This window comes from Trichosurus vulpecula, chromosome 5 (genome assembly GCF_011100635.1).
Source record: "Trichosurus vulpecula isolate mTriVul1 chromosome 5, mTriVul1.pri, whole genome shotgun sequence".
Classification (NCBI taxonomy): domain Eukaryota; kingdom Metazoa; phylum Chordata; class Mammalia; order Diprotodontia; family Phalangeridae; genus Trichosurus; species Trichosurus vulpecula.
In genome coordinates this window covers 106,630,049-106,650,731 of record NC_050577.1, presented here as the reverse complement: position 1 = coordinate 106,650,731, position 20,683 = coordinate 106,630,049, and the positions used below count along the sequence as shown (strand labels likewise).

General features: G+C 45.3%; 1 protein-coding gene across 1 annotated transcript; it reads left to right on the top strand.

The window, feature by feature from the left end:
• Nucleotides 1–8,731: 8,731 nt before the first annotated feature.
• ADCK2 (aarF domain containing kinase 2) lies at nt 8,732–20,683 on the top strand. The gene is made up of 9 exons (XM_036758729.1): nt 8,732–8,952; nt 9,385–10,345; nt 11,002–11,148; nt 12,521–12,649; nt 13,764–13,859; nt 15,155–15,394; nt 17,728–17,856; nt 18,797–18,850; nt 20,009–20,683. The coding sequence occupies exons 1-9, from the start codon at nt 8,882–8,884 to the stop codon at nt 20,159–20,161; spliced, it is 1,980 nt and encodes a 659-aa protein (XP_036614624.1). The 5' UTR covers nt 8,732–8,881; the 3' UTR covers nt 20,162–20,683.

Sequence of the window (20,683 nt, the reverse complement as noted above, 5' to 3'; positions counted from 1 at the left end):
AGTCCATCAGTTCTCTCTCTGGAGGTGGATAGCTGTCATGAGTCCTTTGGGATTGTCTAAGTCATCCATAGTGGATCATCACACAGTGTTGCTATTACTGTGTACGATGCTCACGTCACTCAGCATCAGTTCATATAAGTCTTTCCAGGTTTTTCTGAAATCTGCCTGCTCATCATATTTTATAGCATGATAGCATTCCATTACATTCATATGCCACAACTTGTTCTGACATTCTCCAATCGATGGGCATCCCCTCCATTTCTACTTTTTTTGGCCATTTCTCTCTCCAGCTCATTTCGCAGATGAGGAAACTGAGGCAAACAGTTGTAAGTGACTCGCCCAGGGTCACACAGCTGGTAAGTGTCTGAGACTAGATTTGAACTCAGGAAGATGGGCCTTCCTGGCTCCAGACCCAGCACTCTACCCACCGGGCCACCTAGCTACCCCTTTCTGGAGCAGCATTGCCTTAACATAGATAGGTATTCAATGAATGGTTTTGTTGAATTGTATGAGACTTTGTGTGTGTTTAACATCTGCCAGGGTGCTACACGCAAGATGCCACGTTTGCCATAAAGGAGTTAATCTAAAATGATAAGCACAGCCATATGTTTCTCTACTCCTCCCTTCCAAGCGAGCACTGGAATAAAGCCGGCTGCTAGCAATTTGGAAGTGGGGCGGGGGAGGGTGATGCATTCATTTCACAAGTATATGGGTGCCACCTAGTGGCAGTAGAGCTTAATAACGTTCAAAAGAGGGTTTGTTTTTCCCAAACTGGAAATATGTCCACTGAAGATGAATAAACATAAACACATATGATCATTTTAATTCTGGAATAGGGAAAGGATGGAGGAAGAGAGGAAAGGAAGAGAAGAACCAATAACTATATACTCCAAGTTCTTGGATGAATGAGCTCAGCATCTTCTAATGCAAGATGGTTTTCCCTTGTAAGGGGCTGATTGGGGGAGTCCCCTGATCAACGTGATGAGCTACTGAGTGCTGAGTCGTTTTGTGGGACTTTGACTGTATCTTCTTGGGGAGGGCATGGACAGCTCACCTCTAGATGGATGGGTTTTACAGGTAGGCGCTGCCACCCTTGGATAAATTGGTTGGTTTACACTCTTGTGGGTAGAATTAGTCCTTTGCAGTGGATTATAAAAGGCAGCCTACTGATCCTTTTGCCTTGTGGCCTTTTGGTGAAGCCAGGATCATTTCTGGGTCCTGAGGTGGGGGGAGCGGCAGTCGTTAATGACCTTCCTGGGGCTTGGCGCTCAGAAGCCACATTCTCAGCACCGGGGCAGCTGAGAGGGAAACCACCTTAGCGAGTGCCTCAGAGATAAAAGCTCTTGGTCGAGATGGCAGTGGGGGAGACTATGGTGCTCTTCATATTTATGCTCTCCACTAATGCAATAAATATTTATTAAGTGTCTCCTATATGCCAGGCGCTGTGCTAAGCATTGGGGATACAATGAGTAAAAAGAAAAGCAGTCCCTGCCTTCAAGGAGCTTACAGTCTAAAGGAGGAAACAACACCCAAAAGGAGGCAGGAAAGAGGGGGAGGACTTGAGGAAGCCACGGAGAGGGGAACAGTTCCTCAACCCCAGTTTCTGCAGAAGGGGTGTCGAGAGCTCCTCTTCTGGGACTGCCCCTCGAGCCACTCCTAATTTGAGGATCCCAGAATCTAGCTTTCTGTTAGAGAAGGCCAAGTTCTTGTTAGTGCCTGGGCAAACCCAATCCTGCAATCTAGCCTGCTAGTAAGGGAAGGGGGAGTCTTTTTCAGGGCAGCACCCACCTCAGGGGTTGCTCTCTAGTAATGTTAAATATGACAGTCCATGACGATGAGTCCCTGGCGGTGAAAAAAAAAAAGGAGAAGAAGAAGGGGAAAAAAACCAAAAACTATTGTCGAGAGAGAACAGGATTAAAACTGAAGAACTGCAAGAACTAAAGTCACTAGTGGGGAAGCAAGGGGCCCAGACTTCAGCACCCCACTATTACCATGTGTTCTGAGAGACCTGAAGTACAAGGGTTGCCTGTCTTTTAGCCCCATTTATGCTTTCTTCTCTTCCTCCTCAGGCCCTGTGGGGTTAAAGTGGGACTTATTAAAATGCTGGGGTGCCATCTTTTAGAAAACCCAAGTTAATTTCCCTTTCTTTTATTTTCTTTCTTAATGGTATTTTAGTTTTTCCAATTACATGCCAAGACAATTTTTGACATTAATTTTTTAATATTTTTTTTTTGGGTTTTGAGTTCCAAATTTTTCTCTCTCCCTCCTTCCCCTTCCTTCTCCCTAAGGTAGTAAGCAATTTGATATAGGTTTATATATATACATATATATGTATATATATATATGTGTGTGTGTGTATACATATATATGTGTACACACACAATCATGTAAAATATATTTCCATATTAATCATGTTGTGAAAGAATAAACAGAACAAAAGGGTAAAAAACATGAAAAAAATAAAGTGAAAATGGTAGACTTTGATTTTCATTCAGACTCCATCAATTCTTTCTCTGGACGTGGATAGCATTTTCCATCATGAGTCTTTTGGACTTGTCTTAGATCATTTACCTTTCAAAGAAAATCCAAACTGTAGGGTGGCTATAATAAATCTAGGGGACTTCATTCCTCACTGTGGAAAGGGGGACTCACCAGAATAGAGGAAGACAACTTTATCGGCAGCCCCAGGTTTGTCTCCCTCTTAAGGGGGGTCTGTACTGCAGAGTGGGTGCTTTGAGTCCCCCGTGAAAAGTGGGCCTTAGAGGAGAGGAAAGAAAATTGTGTTTCTTGTTTATTGTGTGTTCTTTGAGTTTTGATGCTTTGGTAATAGATCATTAGGAATCCTTTTATATGTGTTTCTGCATTTTCTACAGGATTGAATAAAGGCAGATCATACTCAATATATGTATTGTTACCTTGAGTGCTTTATGTGGTTTAAAGGGAGTCTTTTTTTTGTCCACATTTATAGAGGCCTATCCATAAGCTATATTTAGAAATTTCTCAGAGTAAATTCTAGGTAGGGACATAATTGGACACACAGAGGATGGTATTCTTTAAATGTTCTTCAAGGTTGGACCTGGGCCACATAAGGCCAGAGTTTAGGGTGCTGATTCATGGATTGAATTGGGAAACAATGGTGGGCTTATTTTATGAATTATCTGTTGAAATCAACAACTCGGAGTCACTAAGGATTGATAGTTTAGGGGTTGGCAAACTATATATGGCACGCGTAGTAGATGGGACGATTTTGAATGGCCCTCATACAATGGTAGAGAGAACCTTTTTCTTCTTTCCCTAAAACTCCATTCATTTGACAGAACCCAGAAGCCCTTTCCCAGATGCATGGTGGGAGGCAAAAACCATGGTTTGAGATACTTGTCAGAATCTAGAACTGTGTAACCTTCTTACACAATGGACAAGTGAAGAAAGGTAGGAGGGAGAATATCATTACTTTGGATATGTGTATAATAAGGCAGTGGGCAGAAGAGGAGGGAGGGTGGTGTAGGCAAGGCAAGTGAAAGGGAGCTCAGAGTCTGGAAAAGCTTTGCTGTCCACATGTAGGGCTACCCCTGTATAATTAAGGCAAGATAGTGGCTGGGCTGGGTGGGGAATGGCAGGCTTTACACCAATCACCTTTGAGCGATGAGACCCCATTCTATCTGGCCAGCATCTCTTCCCCTACCCCCACTTTCCACTTCTTGCTCAATGAACAGTATTCAAATTAACATTACCACAGTTTCTGGAAAGACTGTGTGAAATGACTACCCTATGGCTATATTCATCATCTCTGTGACTTCCCAGATCACAAAACCCTTTCCGAACTATCTTTCTTTTATTGTGATCTGCTCCTATTGAAGTATTAGCTCTTTGAGGGCAAAGGTTACCTGTCTTTTGTATTTGTATTTCCAGCATTTACCACTTTGCCTGAAATAGGGCAAGTATTTAATAAATTATTTTTCATGCATACATCCATCCATGTATTCATTCATGTTTTTTCTCTTTGTCGCTCCCCACCCCCTCCACTCATTTGCAGGGAACTGCAGAAAGGGTTTTGAGACTGAGAAATTGGGGCATCTAGAGAGCTGGCAGTTTGTTGGGGCAGAGGAAGCCTCTAGATGGGATACTGAATAGTGTGAGGGGGGCAGGGCAGCCCAAATAATCACCCAACCTCAATTAACATTAGCAACAAGATGCTACATGTTATCATTTAATCAGATAAGAATACATCCAGATTGTTCAGTAGGTGTGAGCAAGGTTTGAACTAGGCTTTAGGTTAAATGAGAAAAGTAAAACCAGTGGATGACCTGCAGTGAGCTGCAGAGGAGACTTATTTGGATTGGTTGAGGGACTTGTTCTTGCCCTAAAGGGCTCATATAAAACCAGCAAGCTAGGTGGAGAGAAACCTTCAGTCAAATGTTTGGGAAGGAACTGTTTGAAGTCAGAATAGGGATGGCCCCTTGGCCTTGGCCTCGGCCTCGACCTCTGAGTCTTAGCATTGTCCTCCTGGACCAAGGATGACAGTGACTGCTAATAGTTGTCTATAGTAGGAGTTGAGAATAGACTGGATTGGTTGTGCCGAGGAAGGGCAATCACAAGAGTCTACGCAGAGAGAACAGAAGCAAAGCTTTGCCTGAAGCACAGGGCTGACCAGATCACTTCCCTCATTAAACTCTAGGGAATCCAGCACACACAATAATGGTGGTATCTTGAGGACTCCAGAAGAAGGACTTCCAGGAGCTATGTCCCTATGTCCCTTTGTCAAATGTGATGACAATGTTTGAGCCCACTTTCCCCTGGGCTCTATAGGTACTTATAGGGTGTCAGACTTTTGGGGGAGTATTTTGTACCAACTTTATCACCATAGAAAATACCTGTTTCTAAAAGAAAATTGAGTATGGCTAATATCAATTCAATCATGGAGGAGGACTCACCCAGGTGGGGGGTCATGAGCTATGTAGGATTTGAAGTATACCAACAACCGCTTAGATAGTGATACACTTAGATACCTTTAGAATGCCCTTAGATACCCTTAGAACTCTGAGGGGACGTGTAGTAGCTCCTCTTCGGTCCTAGCCTGCCAGTGTGATTTGAGATAATAGCTCCAGAGCACGTGCTACTTCAGCCATCAAAGATGAGAACAAGGAGACAAAAGGAATGCCTCCTTTCAGCTAGAGTAAGATCTTTAAGAGAGGCAAGCCCCCCGCGTTAGAAAGTTTGCTTCTAAAGATAGACTTGAACCTGAGGGCATTAGCTGTTTAGCTGAGTTGATCCTATTCTGTATGCTAAAGCTAGATGGCCCAGTGGATAGAGTGCTAGGCTTAGAGTCAGGATGACCTAAGTTCACCTCTGGCCTGAAGACACTTACTATCTCTATCACTTTTGGGCAAGTCACTTCACTCTGCCTCAGTTTCCTCACCTGTAAAATGAGCTGGAGAAGGACATGGCAAACCACTCCTGAATCTCTGACAAGAAAACTCCAAATAGGGTCACTAAGAGTCAGACATGACTCTAAATGACTGAACAACAAAACGGCAAATATGTAAAGAGCTTGGGTGAAGGAACCATACAGACTATTCTTTGAGGAAAAAACAAACAAACAAACAAAAATCCTCCCCCCTTGTGCTATAGTTAAGATAGTTTAGTGTGGTAAGGTTTAATGATTTTCTGAAAGAGCTGTAGAAAGCCTTGCAGTTTTAAATTTTTTTATGTTTTATTTTTAATTTATGGAATAAAACAAGCATTTCCATAACACAGTGTAATAAAAAAATAAAGATGACTGCACAAGAAACTGCAAATCTATTATGTACAATTTGCTATTCCTTTTAAACATATCATAAAGTTATCATGTAAATCTTTTAAAGGTAGAGCCCACTTTTCTCATGATGGAGAGAAATAGTGCTCCAGCTGAGAATCCCAGAATCTGGGAGCATAAAGAAGAGCCAGATCCGGTAGCTGTGGGACCAGCAACAGAATGTGCGGCAGAGACATGTCTGGGGGAGGCTACACAGAGACTGTGTTCCTAGTGGAGACCAGGAGGGAACAACACAGAGAGAACAGAAGCAGAGCTTTGCCTGAAGCACAGGGCTGACCAGATTACTTCCCTCATTAAACTCTAGGGAATCCAGGATCAGACACAAACTCTTGGGCATAAAACCCTTTACAATCGAGCTCCAATCTCTCGACATCTAGTTGGTCTTTCTGGATAGTCACACAGCATAATATGATATAATAATAATATCAATGATAACAATAATATAATATTTATATAGCAACTTTGTTTGCAAAGCACTTTACACATACTATTTTACATTTGACCCTCACAACAGCCCTGTAAGGTCAGTGTTATGATTATCCCCATTTTATGGATGAGAAAAATTGAGGCTGGGAGCATTTAAGTGACTTGCCCAGAAAACATTGAAGGCAGGAACTGAACTTAGGTCTTCCTGACACCAAATCCAGCACAGCTCAAGTAGGTTTTGCCTCCTACAAGAGGCCTTAGCTAATTTCCCAACTACTAGCTTCTCTCCCACTTCCTCCCCCACAATTATTTTGCAAATGCTCATATACAAAATATACCGTCGCTCTGATTGGTGCAGCTATGAACTGAAACCTCCATTTAAGGAGAGAGCCCAGCTCCCGATATCTCAGTTCTCACCTGGCTGCACTACTTTGGGGCTTCTCTGACTTGACCTTGCCTCAGAAAACTCATTATTGGGATAAACTCATCATGTGATAGGGTCTTATTAACCTTGGGATTCCAACTGGTCCCTACCCTCCACCTCTTCGATTAAAGGGTGGGGCCATGAACTTCAAACTTCCATTTGAGGAAGAGAGTTCAGTTTCGACATTTTATTGTTCACCTGGTTGCACTACCCTGGGGCTTCTATTGGCACTTTCCAGCTCCGCTCTTTCCCAACCACTTTTCAGCTTCTTTTTATGTGTGACTTCCCTCATTAGAGTATAAGGCCTTTGAGGGCTGGGACTGGTTTTTTTTTTTTTTTTTGTATTTGAATCCTTAGCACTTAGCCTGGTACCTGGCACACAGCGGGGAGCTTAATAAATGCTTATTGACTATTGATTATAAATGTACACATTATGTCCTCCAATAAAATGTAAATTTCTTGAGGACAATTTCATTTTTGTCTTTGTATCTCAATTTTCTAGCAGAGTATTTGGCATGGTTGGTGCTTACCGTATTTCCCCATGTATAAGATGCACCCCTTTTCGAAAAATTTGGGGTCTAAAAACTGGGTGCGTCTTATACAGTGGTTGTAGATTTTTTTTACTCGCATTCCCTGCTTTTTCGTGCTTGTTGTCTTTGCGCTCATTGTTTCGCATTTGTTACTGGTATATTAGATTACGTTTTGTCATGTTCTGCCCAGAAATGGCTCAGAAAAGATTTTTGTACAGGGCTGAATTCAAGTTAAAAGTGATCCAGTTTGCAAAAGTGAATGGAAATCGTGCTGCTGAAAGTTTGGTCCTCCTCCAACTGAGAAAACAATCCGAGACTGACTATGGGAAGAAGAAACCCTACTGAACATGCCACAGCAGAAGAAGGCCATGAGAGGGAAGTCAGAAAAATGGCCTGATTTAGAGAGGTAATTGAAAATATGGATTGAAGACCAAAGGGCAATCCTGTGTCCACAAAGATGGTACAGCGTGAGGCAAGAAGAACTACTGATGAAAAAGAAGTTACTGATTTCAAAGAAGGACACAGTTGGTGCTTCAGATTCATGAAACAGAATGGACTAAGCATGTGTACAGGCACCAGACTTGCCCACAAGATGCCTGAAAGCTATGAGCAAAAGGTCCTTGAATTTCATCGTTTTGTCATTCAATGTCGGAAGACACATCAGTTTGAGTTGGGACAGATTGCAAATGTGGACAAAGTTCAATAACTTTATGTAATACATTTTTTTTCAAATTTCGGGCCCCAAAATTAAGGTGTGTTGCATACATAGGGAAATACGGTAATTTACTATAAACCTGTTTTTGATTGTTTAAATGCCTTTGCTTGAGTGAATTATGCCCTCAAGCTAATAAAAGTTAATGCATTGGTAGCGTCTCATGGGTTATGGTTTTGAATGTATAGAGTACTCCGAACTTGGGGTAGCCTCCTCTAGGAGAGAACCCCCCCAGGTGCTATCTAAGAGCAGGGCAATGATGTGTCCCACCAAGTTACTCTAAAGCTCCTTACCAGTTCTGTCTGGGAATCTCCAACTCAGTGGTTCCTGATGCTCTTAGACATGAAACCCTGGCCCCCCAGCTTTAGAAGAGGATAACAGGAAGGTCCATTTATGTATATCGTTAAGATAAATTTGCTTTATTTTGCGTTTTGTATTCCAGTTGTCTTTGCATTAATGGCATGGTGACTTTTGCCTCATCTTGAATATATGGAGGCCTTCTAAATGTTAAGATGAGTTTGCTGATGTGTTAAGATCTGAAATTAAATGACTGCATGAAATCACTTCCACAGGACTGCAGACTCCTGAAACCAATCACTACTGATACCCCGTGACGGCTGCATTCTACTCTGGAATCAGCGCCCACAGAGGTTTGTTCTTTGACTCCCTGGGCTTAAAGAGGTATAAATGAAGCGGCTTCACCTTCAAGGTTACTGCCGCTTTAAGGGGGCAGGGCTCTTGTCTGTTCCCGGAAGTCCTTCAAAGCCCGTAGCTCTAGGGTGTTTCAGATTGGTTTCCCCCGGGTACTCGGCCTTTGATTTCAGAAATCGGGCTGTCCTGGCTGCTGAGAGCCAGGGCTGGCCATCCTAAAGTAATCCGAGTGAGGGACCGCTCCGGGTCAGAGGGGCCACAACCTCCCAGGGATGCCAGCTTGCTCTTGGGAATAAACCCCGTTTTAACCTCAGAGCCAGGGAAACATGCAGCCGGAGAAGGAAAGTGATCGCATGGGGCAGGCTGTCAGCCGGGTGAAATGTACCAGCGTGGGGCGGTGAGGCCATCACCAGGCCAGGGAGATTCATTCAAAAGGCGAAGTGCTAGGGCAGATGCTGACCGCTCTCTGTTGCCCACCAGGTCTCCTCTGATGAAGGTTATGTTGTGGGTTTCCCAGCTAGGAGTGCACACCTGCTGGCCCGCCTGAAGCGGGGCGGGTGGAGTGGGGAGGGAATCTGAAGGCTCCCCCCACCCCTAGGTAGGGGAGCAAGCAGGAATCCATGCTTCTTGCTTTTCGGGTTGGGGTGAACCTGACGTTCAAAGCTGCATGGGGGACTCCGTTTAACTATGATCATTTAGTTCTGGTCACTGAATTTCCCCCCAAGATGAAAACAGAAGACAAATAGATGCTCCTGGATAGCCCAAGGGAGCTGGGTGTCCCGGGCATTTAGGAAGGAAAAGAACTGAGACCGCTTGCCTTTGTTTGCAGGGTCATCATGACTTCTTGGAGATTCTCCATCAAGACTTACCTGTCACACCTAAGGTGCTTTGAGGTCAGGCAGAAATCTTGTTTGCTTAGATGGAGACGTAGACAGATTATATGCCCACCCAATTCCAGAATTTGCTGGCTTCTTTTGGGCTCATTACCCAAACTCATTTTGACTTCAGGAGGGCTTCTTATGGTGTCCCCTGGAAGCCGGGGTCAGACAGGTACTTGTAAGAGTGCCTCTAAGGAAGTCAGGGTGGCAGGCAATGTTTCCAAAACTGGGTTCATAAACGGTCTTTTCCTGAACTTTGCCTTTGGCCTCCGAATATGGTTCCGGGCCTGTGTTCTGCTGGTGAAATTCACCCCGCTTCTTCTGCTGTACCCTTTTACCTACCTGGTTCCCTGCTCCTACACCCTCTGGTTGAACTGGCTTCTGATGGCTACGGAGTCCTCAGGCCCCACGTACATCAAACTGGGCCAGTGGGCAAGCACAAGGCGGGATCTTTTCTCGGAAGAGTTCTGCACCAAGTTCTCCAGGCTGCACGTTCAAGTGGCCCCCCACACGTGGGCTCACACCCAGCATTTGCTTCAAAAGGTGTTTGGGAGTGAGTGGGGCCGAGCCCTTCATTTTGAGAGTCAGGACCCGGTGGGCTCAGGCTGTGTGGCCCAAGTGTATAAAGCTTATGTTGACACTGCCTTCCTTGACCATGCCTGCTTCCAGAAACTTGTGGAGGCCTCTAGGGGCACCTCCTCTTTTGAAGCTTGGGAGGTGGCAGGGCTGGGGAGGCTCTTAGGATATTTTTGGAAGGGGCAGAAGCCTAAAGGGATGTTGACAGATCAAGCTTTTCCAGAAGATCTACTTGTCCCCATGTCCTACCTGACTGCATCAAAACAGGACACATCCTTTACCCCACCTGCTGACTGTCTACATGGGCCAAAACACTTCATCCCAGCAGCTATTAAAGTAAGTTCATGCTTTTCTGGTGGGTCCATACCCCCTGCCTAACCAGGAGTTTTTCCTCCTCCAAAACTACTAAACAGTTACTCCCTGGGAAAAGTTCCTAGTTAGCTCTACTTGCCAACTGCTACTTCTGCATCCCCTCCACTCATTTCTGTGGTTCAAACACTTTTGTTCAGTGCCTGCATAGCACCATGACTCAAGGACTTAATAGGTAACTTAGACCTATGGAACATTAGTGGTATAAGGGGCCATAGAAGTCAACTATTCTAACCCTACTAATTTGATATATGGGGAAAATGAAGTTACTTGTCTAACTGGTCTCCCTCAGTTCTCTGAATAGGAAGACCCAAGTGCTCTTCTGGTTTTGAAAAAGACTGCACTGGAAATGCTAGTTGAAGCGATGATTGCTGAGCACCAGGAGATCTGGAACCCAGCTTCTGCCTAGCCCTGGTCCAGTGCGTCCTATAAATGTTGTTGGCCAATAGAGCATATCTCAGCCGCAGGTCAAGGGACGGAGAGCAGGGAGATGCCTCCAGTGATGAATGTCTTTCTTTTGCCTCAGTGTGGCACCGACGTGGTTCCATGAACTTTGTAAACACTCCATGTAACTGGGCTCGAGGGGCATGCCCTGGTCACTGCTGCTCCTTTTTCTACTACAGGTGCTACATCCTGGGCTCCTTGCTCAAGTACAGGTGGATTTGGTACTGATGAAGACGGGCAGTCGAATCCTCGGACTCATTCCAGGAATCAAGTGGCTCAGCTTGACTGAGATAGTAGAAGAGTTTGAGAAGCTCATGGTCCAACAGGTGAGCATGTCTGGGGCTTCCCCGGATGTCCCATATGGAATGATTAATGACCAGCAAGTGTAAGTATAGCACCTGTCCAATGGAGAATGGTCTAAAACCAAACTCTGGCCTGTTGGCTGTTCTTAATACATAACACCCCATCCTCCCCCATACTTTGGACAACCTCCAGGCAAAGTTGTCTGTCACCCTCACCTTTGCTTCATAGATTCCCTAGCTTCCTTCAGGGCAAAGCTCAGGTTCAGTCTCTCACATGAGGTCTTTCCTAGTCTTTCTAGGAGTGGTCTCTCTCTCTCAAAATTATTTTGTATAATTTTGTATTTACATAAGATAGAAGACCTGTGTCCCAGGGACATAGGGAGGCCCTTGTAACATGAGAAGATAGATATCCGAGGTTTGGGGAGAATGCAGTTTTCACGTTTGTGGGGAGGAGGAAGAAGAGGAGGAGGAGGGCTGTGTCTGGGAGTGTACTCTTTTACTCTCCTATCTCTAAGACAGGTTTTGATCTAGAATTGTATCCATCTACTACTCCCTTTGATATGTTGACCTCCCCTATCACAACATGAGCTCCGGAGAGCAGGGACTCTCAGGGACTGTTTGTCTTTGTACTATTTGTCTTTGTACCCCTGGTATCGACCACAGTACCTGGCATGTAGAAGGCGGTTAATAAATGCTTATTGATTTGACTTGAAGGAAGCACAATCAATAAATTCATGTGCTATGTTTTTGTTTTGCTTACTGCCACCACTTTATCATTTGAGTAGTTAAATGCAGGACAGCTAGGTGGCTCAGTGCATAGAGAGCTGGGCCTGAGTCAGGCCTGAGTTCACATCTGGCCTCAGATGCTTACTCGCTGTGTGACCCTGGGAAAGGCACTTCAGTCTGTTTGCCTCAGTTTCCTCATCTGTAAAATGAGCTGGAGAAGGAAACGGCAAACTGCTCCAGTATCTTTGCCAAGAAAACCTCAAATGGGGTGATGAAGGGTCAGATGTGACTGAAACACCTCAACAACAGCAACAGAAGTTAAAGGCATGGTAGTCTGAGGGAATCAGGAAAGGCTCCCTGTAGGGATATAGTGCTTAAAGGGCATCTTGGAAGAGGAGAGGGATGCTGCGAGGTAGAGGTGAGTGCATTTTGGGCATGAGGTATGGCTGGTGCAAAACCATAGACGAGAGTTGGAGTTGTGTTCCACGAGCCAAGACAAGGCTAGTTTGGCTGCGTTGCAGTGTGTGAGTGTGAGTGTGTGTGTGTGTGTGTGTGTGTGTGTGTGTGTGTGTGTGTGTGGAGACTGGAAGAGAGGTGGGGGCCAGACTGTGAAAGGCTTCAGAAGCCAAACAGAATGCACCTTCATCTCTCATCTTTTCTTTCTGTACAGATTGACTTGCGTTATGAAGCCCGGAATCTAGAGTGCTTCCAAAACAATTTCCTGGATGTGAATTTTGTCAGGTTCCCGACCCCTCTGCAACCCTTTGTCACCAGAGATGTTCTAGTGGAAACATTTGAAGTAAGAATGAAAGGAAGTAATTATTTATATGTGTGTGTGTGTGTGTGCATGTGTGTGTGCGCGTGTGTGTGCATGTACGTATATATATATATGCATATATATGTATATGAAATCTAAAGTGTGTGTGTACTTACATGTGTACATACTAAGGATAGGCCAGTGTTCATCTCTGAGGAATAGAAGCAGCATGGTCTAGGTCTAGGGAAAAAAGGACCCACCTCCTGGTCAGTTTGAGTCTGGGCTATGGCATTTACTGTCTTGGTGATTGTGGGCAAATAAGTCTTCAAAGATCCTCCTCTCTGAGCCCATAAAGGCAGATACAAGGAAGAGCCTTTCTACTGACTGGAGCTGTTCAGCAGGGGAATGGGGTGCTTCAGAAGACAGTAGATTTCCCCTCATCACAGGTCTTTAAGCAAAGGCTGGATGACTGACCATTGGGAAGATATATGTTGCAGGGAGCGCTCTAGTTCAGATACAGGTTAGACAAGGCAGCTTCTGAGCTCTGTGATCCCTGTGGGGAATATCTAACTTGGGAGGGTGAAGTAGTTGGAGAGAGTCAGGAGGGCCTAGAGCCAGGCAAGGCTGGGATTTAAATTTCCCCTCTGATGCTAGCTGTCTGAACACGGACAAGTGACTTAACCTTGCTGAGCCTCAGTTTTATCGTCTGGAAAATGGCCAAAATACCTGCAGTACCTACTTTGCAGGGTTGTTATAAGGATCAAATGATATCATGCCCATAAAGTTTTTTGTCATTATGAGAATCGATGGCTTTCATAATTTTTATCACTATTACTGGGAATGGGATGTCCCACCATGTGCCCTGTGGTTTCCCAAAGACAGAATGATGACTGGGCTGGATGGATCCAGGATTATTGGTCCTAGCCCACTGGGCCATAGGACCATTATATCCCATGGTCTCTCTTTCCATACCTTCTTTGTAAAGGACTGTATAAGGACTGACCGGGGTGAGTGAAGTTGGTCAAGCATCTGCTGGGAAAGCAACCTTGACATGTTAACTAGGGAAAGGGTAGACTTTAAAAAGACTCCTTACCTCCCCCTCTTCGTGGGAGGTAGGAGCATCAAACTGACATCTTTCCTCTCTCCTTGCTTTAAGGAGAGTGTGCCTGTGTCCCGTTATCAGAAGTCAGAGATTCCTACGAAGCTGAAGGGGAAAATAGCAAAGCTGGGGATAGACATGCTTCTGAAGATGGTAAGAACTGGGATGCCATAAAGCCCCCAGAACCCTGCTGCCTGGTGACTACCTGTTGGGGGAATGGACTAGGTCTTCATGCCTGAGATGAAAAGAAAGTGACATCTGCAGGTGTGCCCCAGTTTAGGAAACCCTGATGAACCAATGTCAGAACCTGAGGATGAGGGGATGACCATTCATATTACCAAGTAACATGAAGTAAGGATTCCTTACTTTCTGGAAAGTTTCACTACTTGGCTCCTGGTGGTTTCTGTTGCCACTCTCTCCCAACTGTTGGAAAGAGAGCTGTTCCACAACCTTTTAGGCCTCCTTGTGTTCCTAGAAGACCCCTCCCTGCCACATAGCCGGTGCCTGATTGTTTGCTTGCCCCTTCCCCCATGGGTGCAATGACTTCCTCTGCATCCTGGAAGGCTCAGAATAATATCTTTCTTTGCTGACCAGCAGCCTGCCCCGGTGCCCTCAACATCATCTCTCCCACTACTCGTAAATGCAAATGAAGGGGAATGGTCCAAATGTAATTTTTAAGATTATAGTGAGTTGAGCACCATTAATTGGACTATTTGAAAGGCTGATTAGCATCAGTGAAAAGTCTAAATTATGATATGTTTTAAAGAAGTTCTGTTACTTTTAAGCACATATGATTATGAAAATAGGGTTAATAAGGTGCTACCAAATTTTTCAAGGTCTTAGGTAACCTAAGCCTTGTGTCATTTTAATGAATGAATAAGAATCATTAGTAATTGGCATATTATTAATTCAACTCAACAAGTTCAAGTAAGTGCTGATAAAGCTCTTTAACACAGTTATGGGTTAAATAGTCCCTTATCTAGTTTATAATCTTATTTTATTTAGAGAACACCTTTCCCCCATTTTCCAGATAAAAATCAAAGCTAAGCTGCAATCTCATCAGCCCTTATTTGCATTGCAGATTTTTTCTATTGGTGGGGTCCTAATTGGGACTTTATGGTATTTGTTATTAGAAACAGCATAGAGAGTCAGAAGACCTGGGTTTAAGCCCCATCCCTGATGCCCTGGCAAGTCACTTAATCTCTCAATGCCCCAGGCAACTCTCTTGGACCACACGGTGCAGACAAAAAGCTAGTCTCTGTTAATAGAGAGTCATCATTACAAGCTGCTTTATATCACTGAAATAAGGGATCTAGCACAAAAATGGTATTTGTACATGTACCATTCATGTGGATAACTGAGAACTGACCACAAATTTAAAAGCCTTTTCCCCTTGGCAGCGAGAAGGCGGTAGACCTCGCCTATTCATGATGTGGATCCCTTCGCAGGTGTTTGTTGACAATTTTGTCCATGCTGACCTACACCCTGGGAACATCCTGGTCCAGGGAGCAGACTTTCCTAAGGAGAGCCAAGGCCAGAGGAGCTTGGGAGCCACGCTGATGTCGGAAGTGAGACCCACTTCTTCCCCACTGAGGCTGGTCCTGCTGGATGCAGGCATTGTGGCAGGGTTGCAGGCAGCTGACCTGGAGAATTTCCGGGCAGTCTTCACTGCAGTGGCCATGGGGCAGGTGAGACTTGTGGTTCATGGAGTGCTCAAGCAGTGGGTCTGAGCACTGGTTTCATTCCAAGGGTTGAGGATTCTCAAGCTCTGCCATTCAGCTTGTAATGCTTATAAATGTCTAATTTTACCTGGAGGGCGTGGGCTTTAAAATATCTGGAGCTAGAGGGACCTGGGAGGCTTCTTTATTACCAAGGAAACTGAGGCTCAGATATAGTAAATGACTTGGTCACACAGGCAGTAAAGGTCAGTGGCAGGATTTGAACTCAGGTCTTCCTGACTCCAAGCCCAACTCTATCCATTGTATCTCCTAACTATACACACACACACACACACACACACACACACACACACACGTATGTGTGTATATTAAGTATGCATGTATATTTTTATATGGGCACCTAGGTGACTCAGTGGATAGACAACTGGGCTGGGAATTAGGAGGACTCATCTTCCTCGGTTCAAATCTGGCCTCAGACACTTACTAGCTTTGTGACCCTGGGTAAGTCACCTTACCCTATTTGCCTCAGTTTCCTCCTTTGTGAAATGAGCCGGAGAAGAAAATGGCAAACCATTGGAGTTTCTCTGCCAAGAAAACCCCAAGTGGTGTCATGAAGAGTGGGGTGCGACTGAAATGACTGAATAACAATAAAATATTTGTGTATGTGTGTCTTGTATGTGTGTATACAAATATATGTGTGTATGTATATACAGACACACAGTCACACGTTTATTCATATAAATCCATGAGATTTCCTTACATTCTAATAGACTGTTTTGCCTTCAAAACAGCTGGTGGTCTATGCTATGTTGAAAACTCACCATGGAGGGGAATGCTACAATTTTATAAAAGAGAAGACGGTGGTCCCAGCGACACCACGTAGAATTTTAGAGCTGTGAGAGATCCGCATTTTGCAGATGAGGAAGTCCACACTCATAGATTTGCCCAGGCCTAAGCTGCTAGGGGGTGCAGTGGACTGAGCTCTGGGCCTTGAGTCAGGGAGAAGGGAGCTCCAAGCCGGCGTCAGACACTTAGTAGCCATGGGATCCAGGGCAGGTCACTTAACCCTGCTTGCCTCAGTTTCCTCTTCTGTAAAATGGTGGTGGTAATGGCACCCACCTCCCAGGGTTGCTGTGAGAATCAGGTAATATTGGCGGAGCACTCAGCACAGATGCTCCTTCCATTCCTTGTCCCTGTCCCCCCCACCAGAATTACATAGTGAGTATCGGAGGACTAGAACAGAAGTCCTTCCTGACTCCAAATAAACCACTTGCTTTCCCCACCATATCACAGGGCCTCTCAAATCACGCCATGCACAAAACACGAGTTACTCTCTATATTTTTCCCTTGTGGCATGTCTTCCCACATAGGGAAATCATTCTCCCCTTCGAGGCTGAGGATGCTAAGCATGTGCACACTGCCTGGTCCTGCTGGCTGCTTGGGCTTTTTGTAACCAGACTATGGTGGTTTGTGGGTGATTTGGGGGCATAAAGTTAAAAAAGACTGGGCATCTAAAAATAGAATTCTATTTGGAGTGGGGCTCTGAAGGACATTTAGGCAGAGCTGTCTAAATGTCTGCCAGCTGATCCTCTAAGAAAGTCTTTCAAGTAGTAGATGTGCCCAGAGGACTGCACAGAGGGTGTGGGTGTTAGGCTATCGCCATTATTGTTCAGATGTTTCCGTTGTGTCTGACTCTCTGTGACCCCATTTGGAGTTTTTTTGGCAAAGATACTGGATGGTTTAGCCATTTCTTTCTCCAGCTCATTTTACAGATGAAGAAACTGAGGCAAGCAGGGTAAAGTGACTTGCCCAGGGTCACACAGCTAAGACGTGTCTGAGGCCAGATTTGAACTCACAAAAGTGAGTCTTTCTGACTCCGGGCCCGGTGCTCTCTCCACTGCACCACCTCACTGCCCTTGGGAGTTAGGTGACTCCAGTTATGTCCTGGGTTCCTACGATGTATCCGAGGGTATGTGGGGTGAAGATGAAGTGCACACAGATGAGATATGTGAGATGCAGCGTGATGTAGTGAGAGTGCTGGACTTAGAGTCAGGAAGACCTGGGTTTGAATCTTACTCCAGACAATTACCGGCCCCATGGACTTGGGAAGGTCACATAACCTCTTCTGCCTCGGTTTCCTCATCTGTCAACAGGAGGTTAAACCGAATGGTTAAAGCCCCTTCCAGCTCTAAATCTGTGACCCTGTATTGGTGAGCGGCATGCCCCGAGTCTCCCAGTATCCACATGGCTCGGGGAGATGCGAGCTGAAACTGACCTTCCCGCTAATGCCAATGCCTCCGACGAATGGCGCTCAAAGCCTTCTCTTTACTTGTGCTCTTCAGGGTGAGAGAGTGGCTGAGCTCATCTTGCACCATGCCCGGGCCAACGAGTGCCAGGATGTGGAGAAATTCAAAACCGAGATGGCAGTGCTGGTGAGCCAGGCCAGGAAGAACACCATCACCCTGGAAAAGGTAGGCGGGCCGTGAGACGGGGACACAACCAGCAGGAAAGAGCCCTGTTCTTAGGTTTGGTTGGTGCTTTCCTCCCCAGCTCGGGCAAATCCCAGCCACAGAGCTGGGGAGCAAGTGGAGGAGGTGTTTCTGACCCTAGGACTGATCCAATCTAACCCAATGAGCATTCACTAAGCGCCTTCTATTTGGAAGGCAGTATGCTAAGATAAAAAAAAAAAACCACCATTCCCTTCCCCCAGGAAGCTTACATTCGATGTGGTGTTGGGGAAGAAACAGGAAAATAAAGGAGATAGGAAGTAGTCACGTTTTTCTCCTCTAAGTCTTCCAGCCATAGGTCAGTGCACTACAGCAAATGGCTCTCAAAAATGGCATCTCCTTAGGTGCGTCTCTTGGAGGCAGAATGTTATAATAGAAGGAAATCTGGCCTCAGAGGACCTGAGTTCAAATACCACTTCTGATGCTACTACATGGGTGACTTTGGGCAAGGATTTTCCTGGGCCTTAATTTCCTCATCTTTAAAATCAGGTGGTTGGGCTAGGTGACTTCTAGACCCAAGAGCCTATATTGATAGTAAGTAAATTAATAGTTCGCTTAAATTATATAAGAAAATGACCACAGGTCAGTTCTGGAGATACAGCTGAAAGTAAGACCAGTCTTCTCATTCGTTCTAGTGACTTCTTGTTCTTGTTTTTTGTGTGATGGGAAATAGATGGAGATGATCTGTGGGGTCTTTTGGGATCCCCCTCCCCCACCCCTTTGCCCCCTGTTTAAACCATCCCTCTTGAATAAAGCAGTCACATGGATTTCAGGGACTGAGGAGCCCCTGCACCCTTCTTGAGCAGTCAGTGAGCTCCCCTTCTCCCCGCCATTGTGTTTTTGTGGAGGTGGGGAGAGAAGTGGTCCTTTCAGGCTCTGTAACAAGGTTTGTTCTTCCTAACAGCTTCAAGTATCAAATCTGCTCTCCAGTGTCTTCAAGCTGCTGATGACCCATAAGGTGAGACCTTCTGCCTCCAGGCACCAGGCTTAAGGATTGTCAAAGGGCCCCCTGGGAGGGAGTGGGGCATCTTGGAGCTGGGCAGGGGGATGGTATAAACGGGATTTGGGTGGGGGAGGGGGAATATTTAATTTAGGTAAGAAAATAAATGCTTGTAAAGTAGTGACAATTTATATATAAACTAAGAGTTAAAAAGGATAAATAGTGTCTAGCACATAGTAGGCACTTAATAAATACTTGTTAATTGACTATCTACCCATTAGAGCAGGTACCAGTAATCTCTATACCCAGCCCTGTTAACCTGGTTATTGTTTTGATAAGGAATTGGAAGTCGCACAATATTCAACATATGCATGTGTGTAAATGTGCCTCATATACACAACCATGTAAATATACGCACATATAAAGTCACAAGTTATGGAATCTCTATATGCGTGTATATATGTTTATGTATACACACATGCATAGATGTGTACATACACACACACACACACACACACACACTCACACTCACACTCTCTCTCGGATTATTGCCTTCTTGTGGCAGATGGGCTTGTGGAGCTCCGTGAAACTATGAGCTGTGTTATTTAGGGTTATGCAAGACGGACAGGTCATAGTGGAGAGTTCTGACAAAATGATTCATTGAAGGAGGACATGACAAACCTCTCCAGTGTCTTCGCTGAGAGAACCTCACGGACAGCTGTTGTTGTTTGTCCTTCATTCTCGAAGAGGACCATGACATCAGGGAGGTGATGCCATGACATGCAAGTGAACTGGATTTAAGTGAGGGAGGGCTGTGCAAAGTCACCAGCCTCACTTTCTCCTCTGGAGCCATCTTGGTCCAGTGGTGAGATATAGATCAGGATGACTGGAGATGGCCTGGGATGCAGCAGGAGACCCTGGCCTTTTTAAGCTAAGGTCCTTCCCAGGTCTCAGTTTGACTGAGGCAACACCTCATTCAGTGATTAAGGCTAGGTAAGAAAAAAAAGAAGGATGTACAATTAGATTGGGACTGGAGGAAGCTCGTGGTGGTAGAGATGGGATAGGCAGTGCTTGGAGGGTACAGACCTGAAAGGATGAGGGTGCCACCGAGGGCACTAGTCTGTATGTGATGAGACTTGAAAAAGCACTCGCCTGCCTCTGTCCTTGCTGTTTCAGGTCAAGCTTGAGAGTAACTTTGCCTCGATTGTCTTTGCGATCATGGTGTTAGAAGGTCTCGGCCGCTCACTGGATCCCAAACTGGATATCCTGGAGGCGGCCAAACCCTTTCTTATAAAAACCTCGACGTTTCCCTCCTGGCTGCAATGGTGAAGGCGTGGGGCTTCCCCAGGTGAATGCCAGCATTGCCCATGAAGCCCTCCTGGGATGGCCAGGGCGCTATCTTCCTTTCATTCTGGGTTGGTTCCAAGAAGTCTGACTGCTAGACTGGGAGACAGCCTGACTGGCTGAAGAACGTGGAGAGAGGAGCTTATGTCATAGGATACCCCAAATACTCGTACTCTATGAGCCTGTGTCACACCTGCTGATGTGAATGTAGAAGAGAATCAATGTTTTACCATCCCCACCCCGACATACACAGACACATTCACTCTCTGTCTCTCTCTCGGGCTTAAGGTCCATGGCAGCTAGATGGAAAAGTGAAGAGTCCTAGACTTGGCCTCAGGAGGTATGAGTTCAAATCCTTCCTCGGACCTGTGTGATCCTGTACAATTTACTTATCCTCCCTTAGCCTCAGTTCCCTCATGTGTGAAATGGGGATAATAACTGTACCTATCTCACAGGGGTGTTGTGAGGATCAAATGAATAAATATATCCAAGGAGCTTTTCAAACCT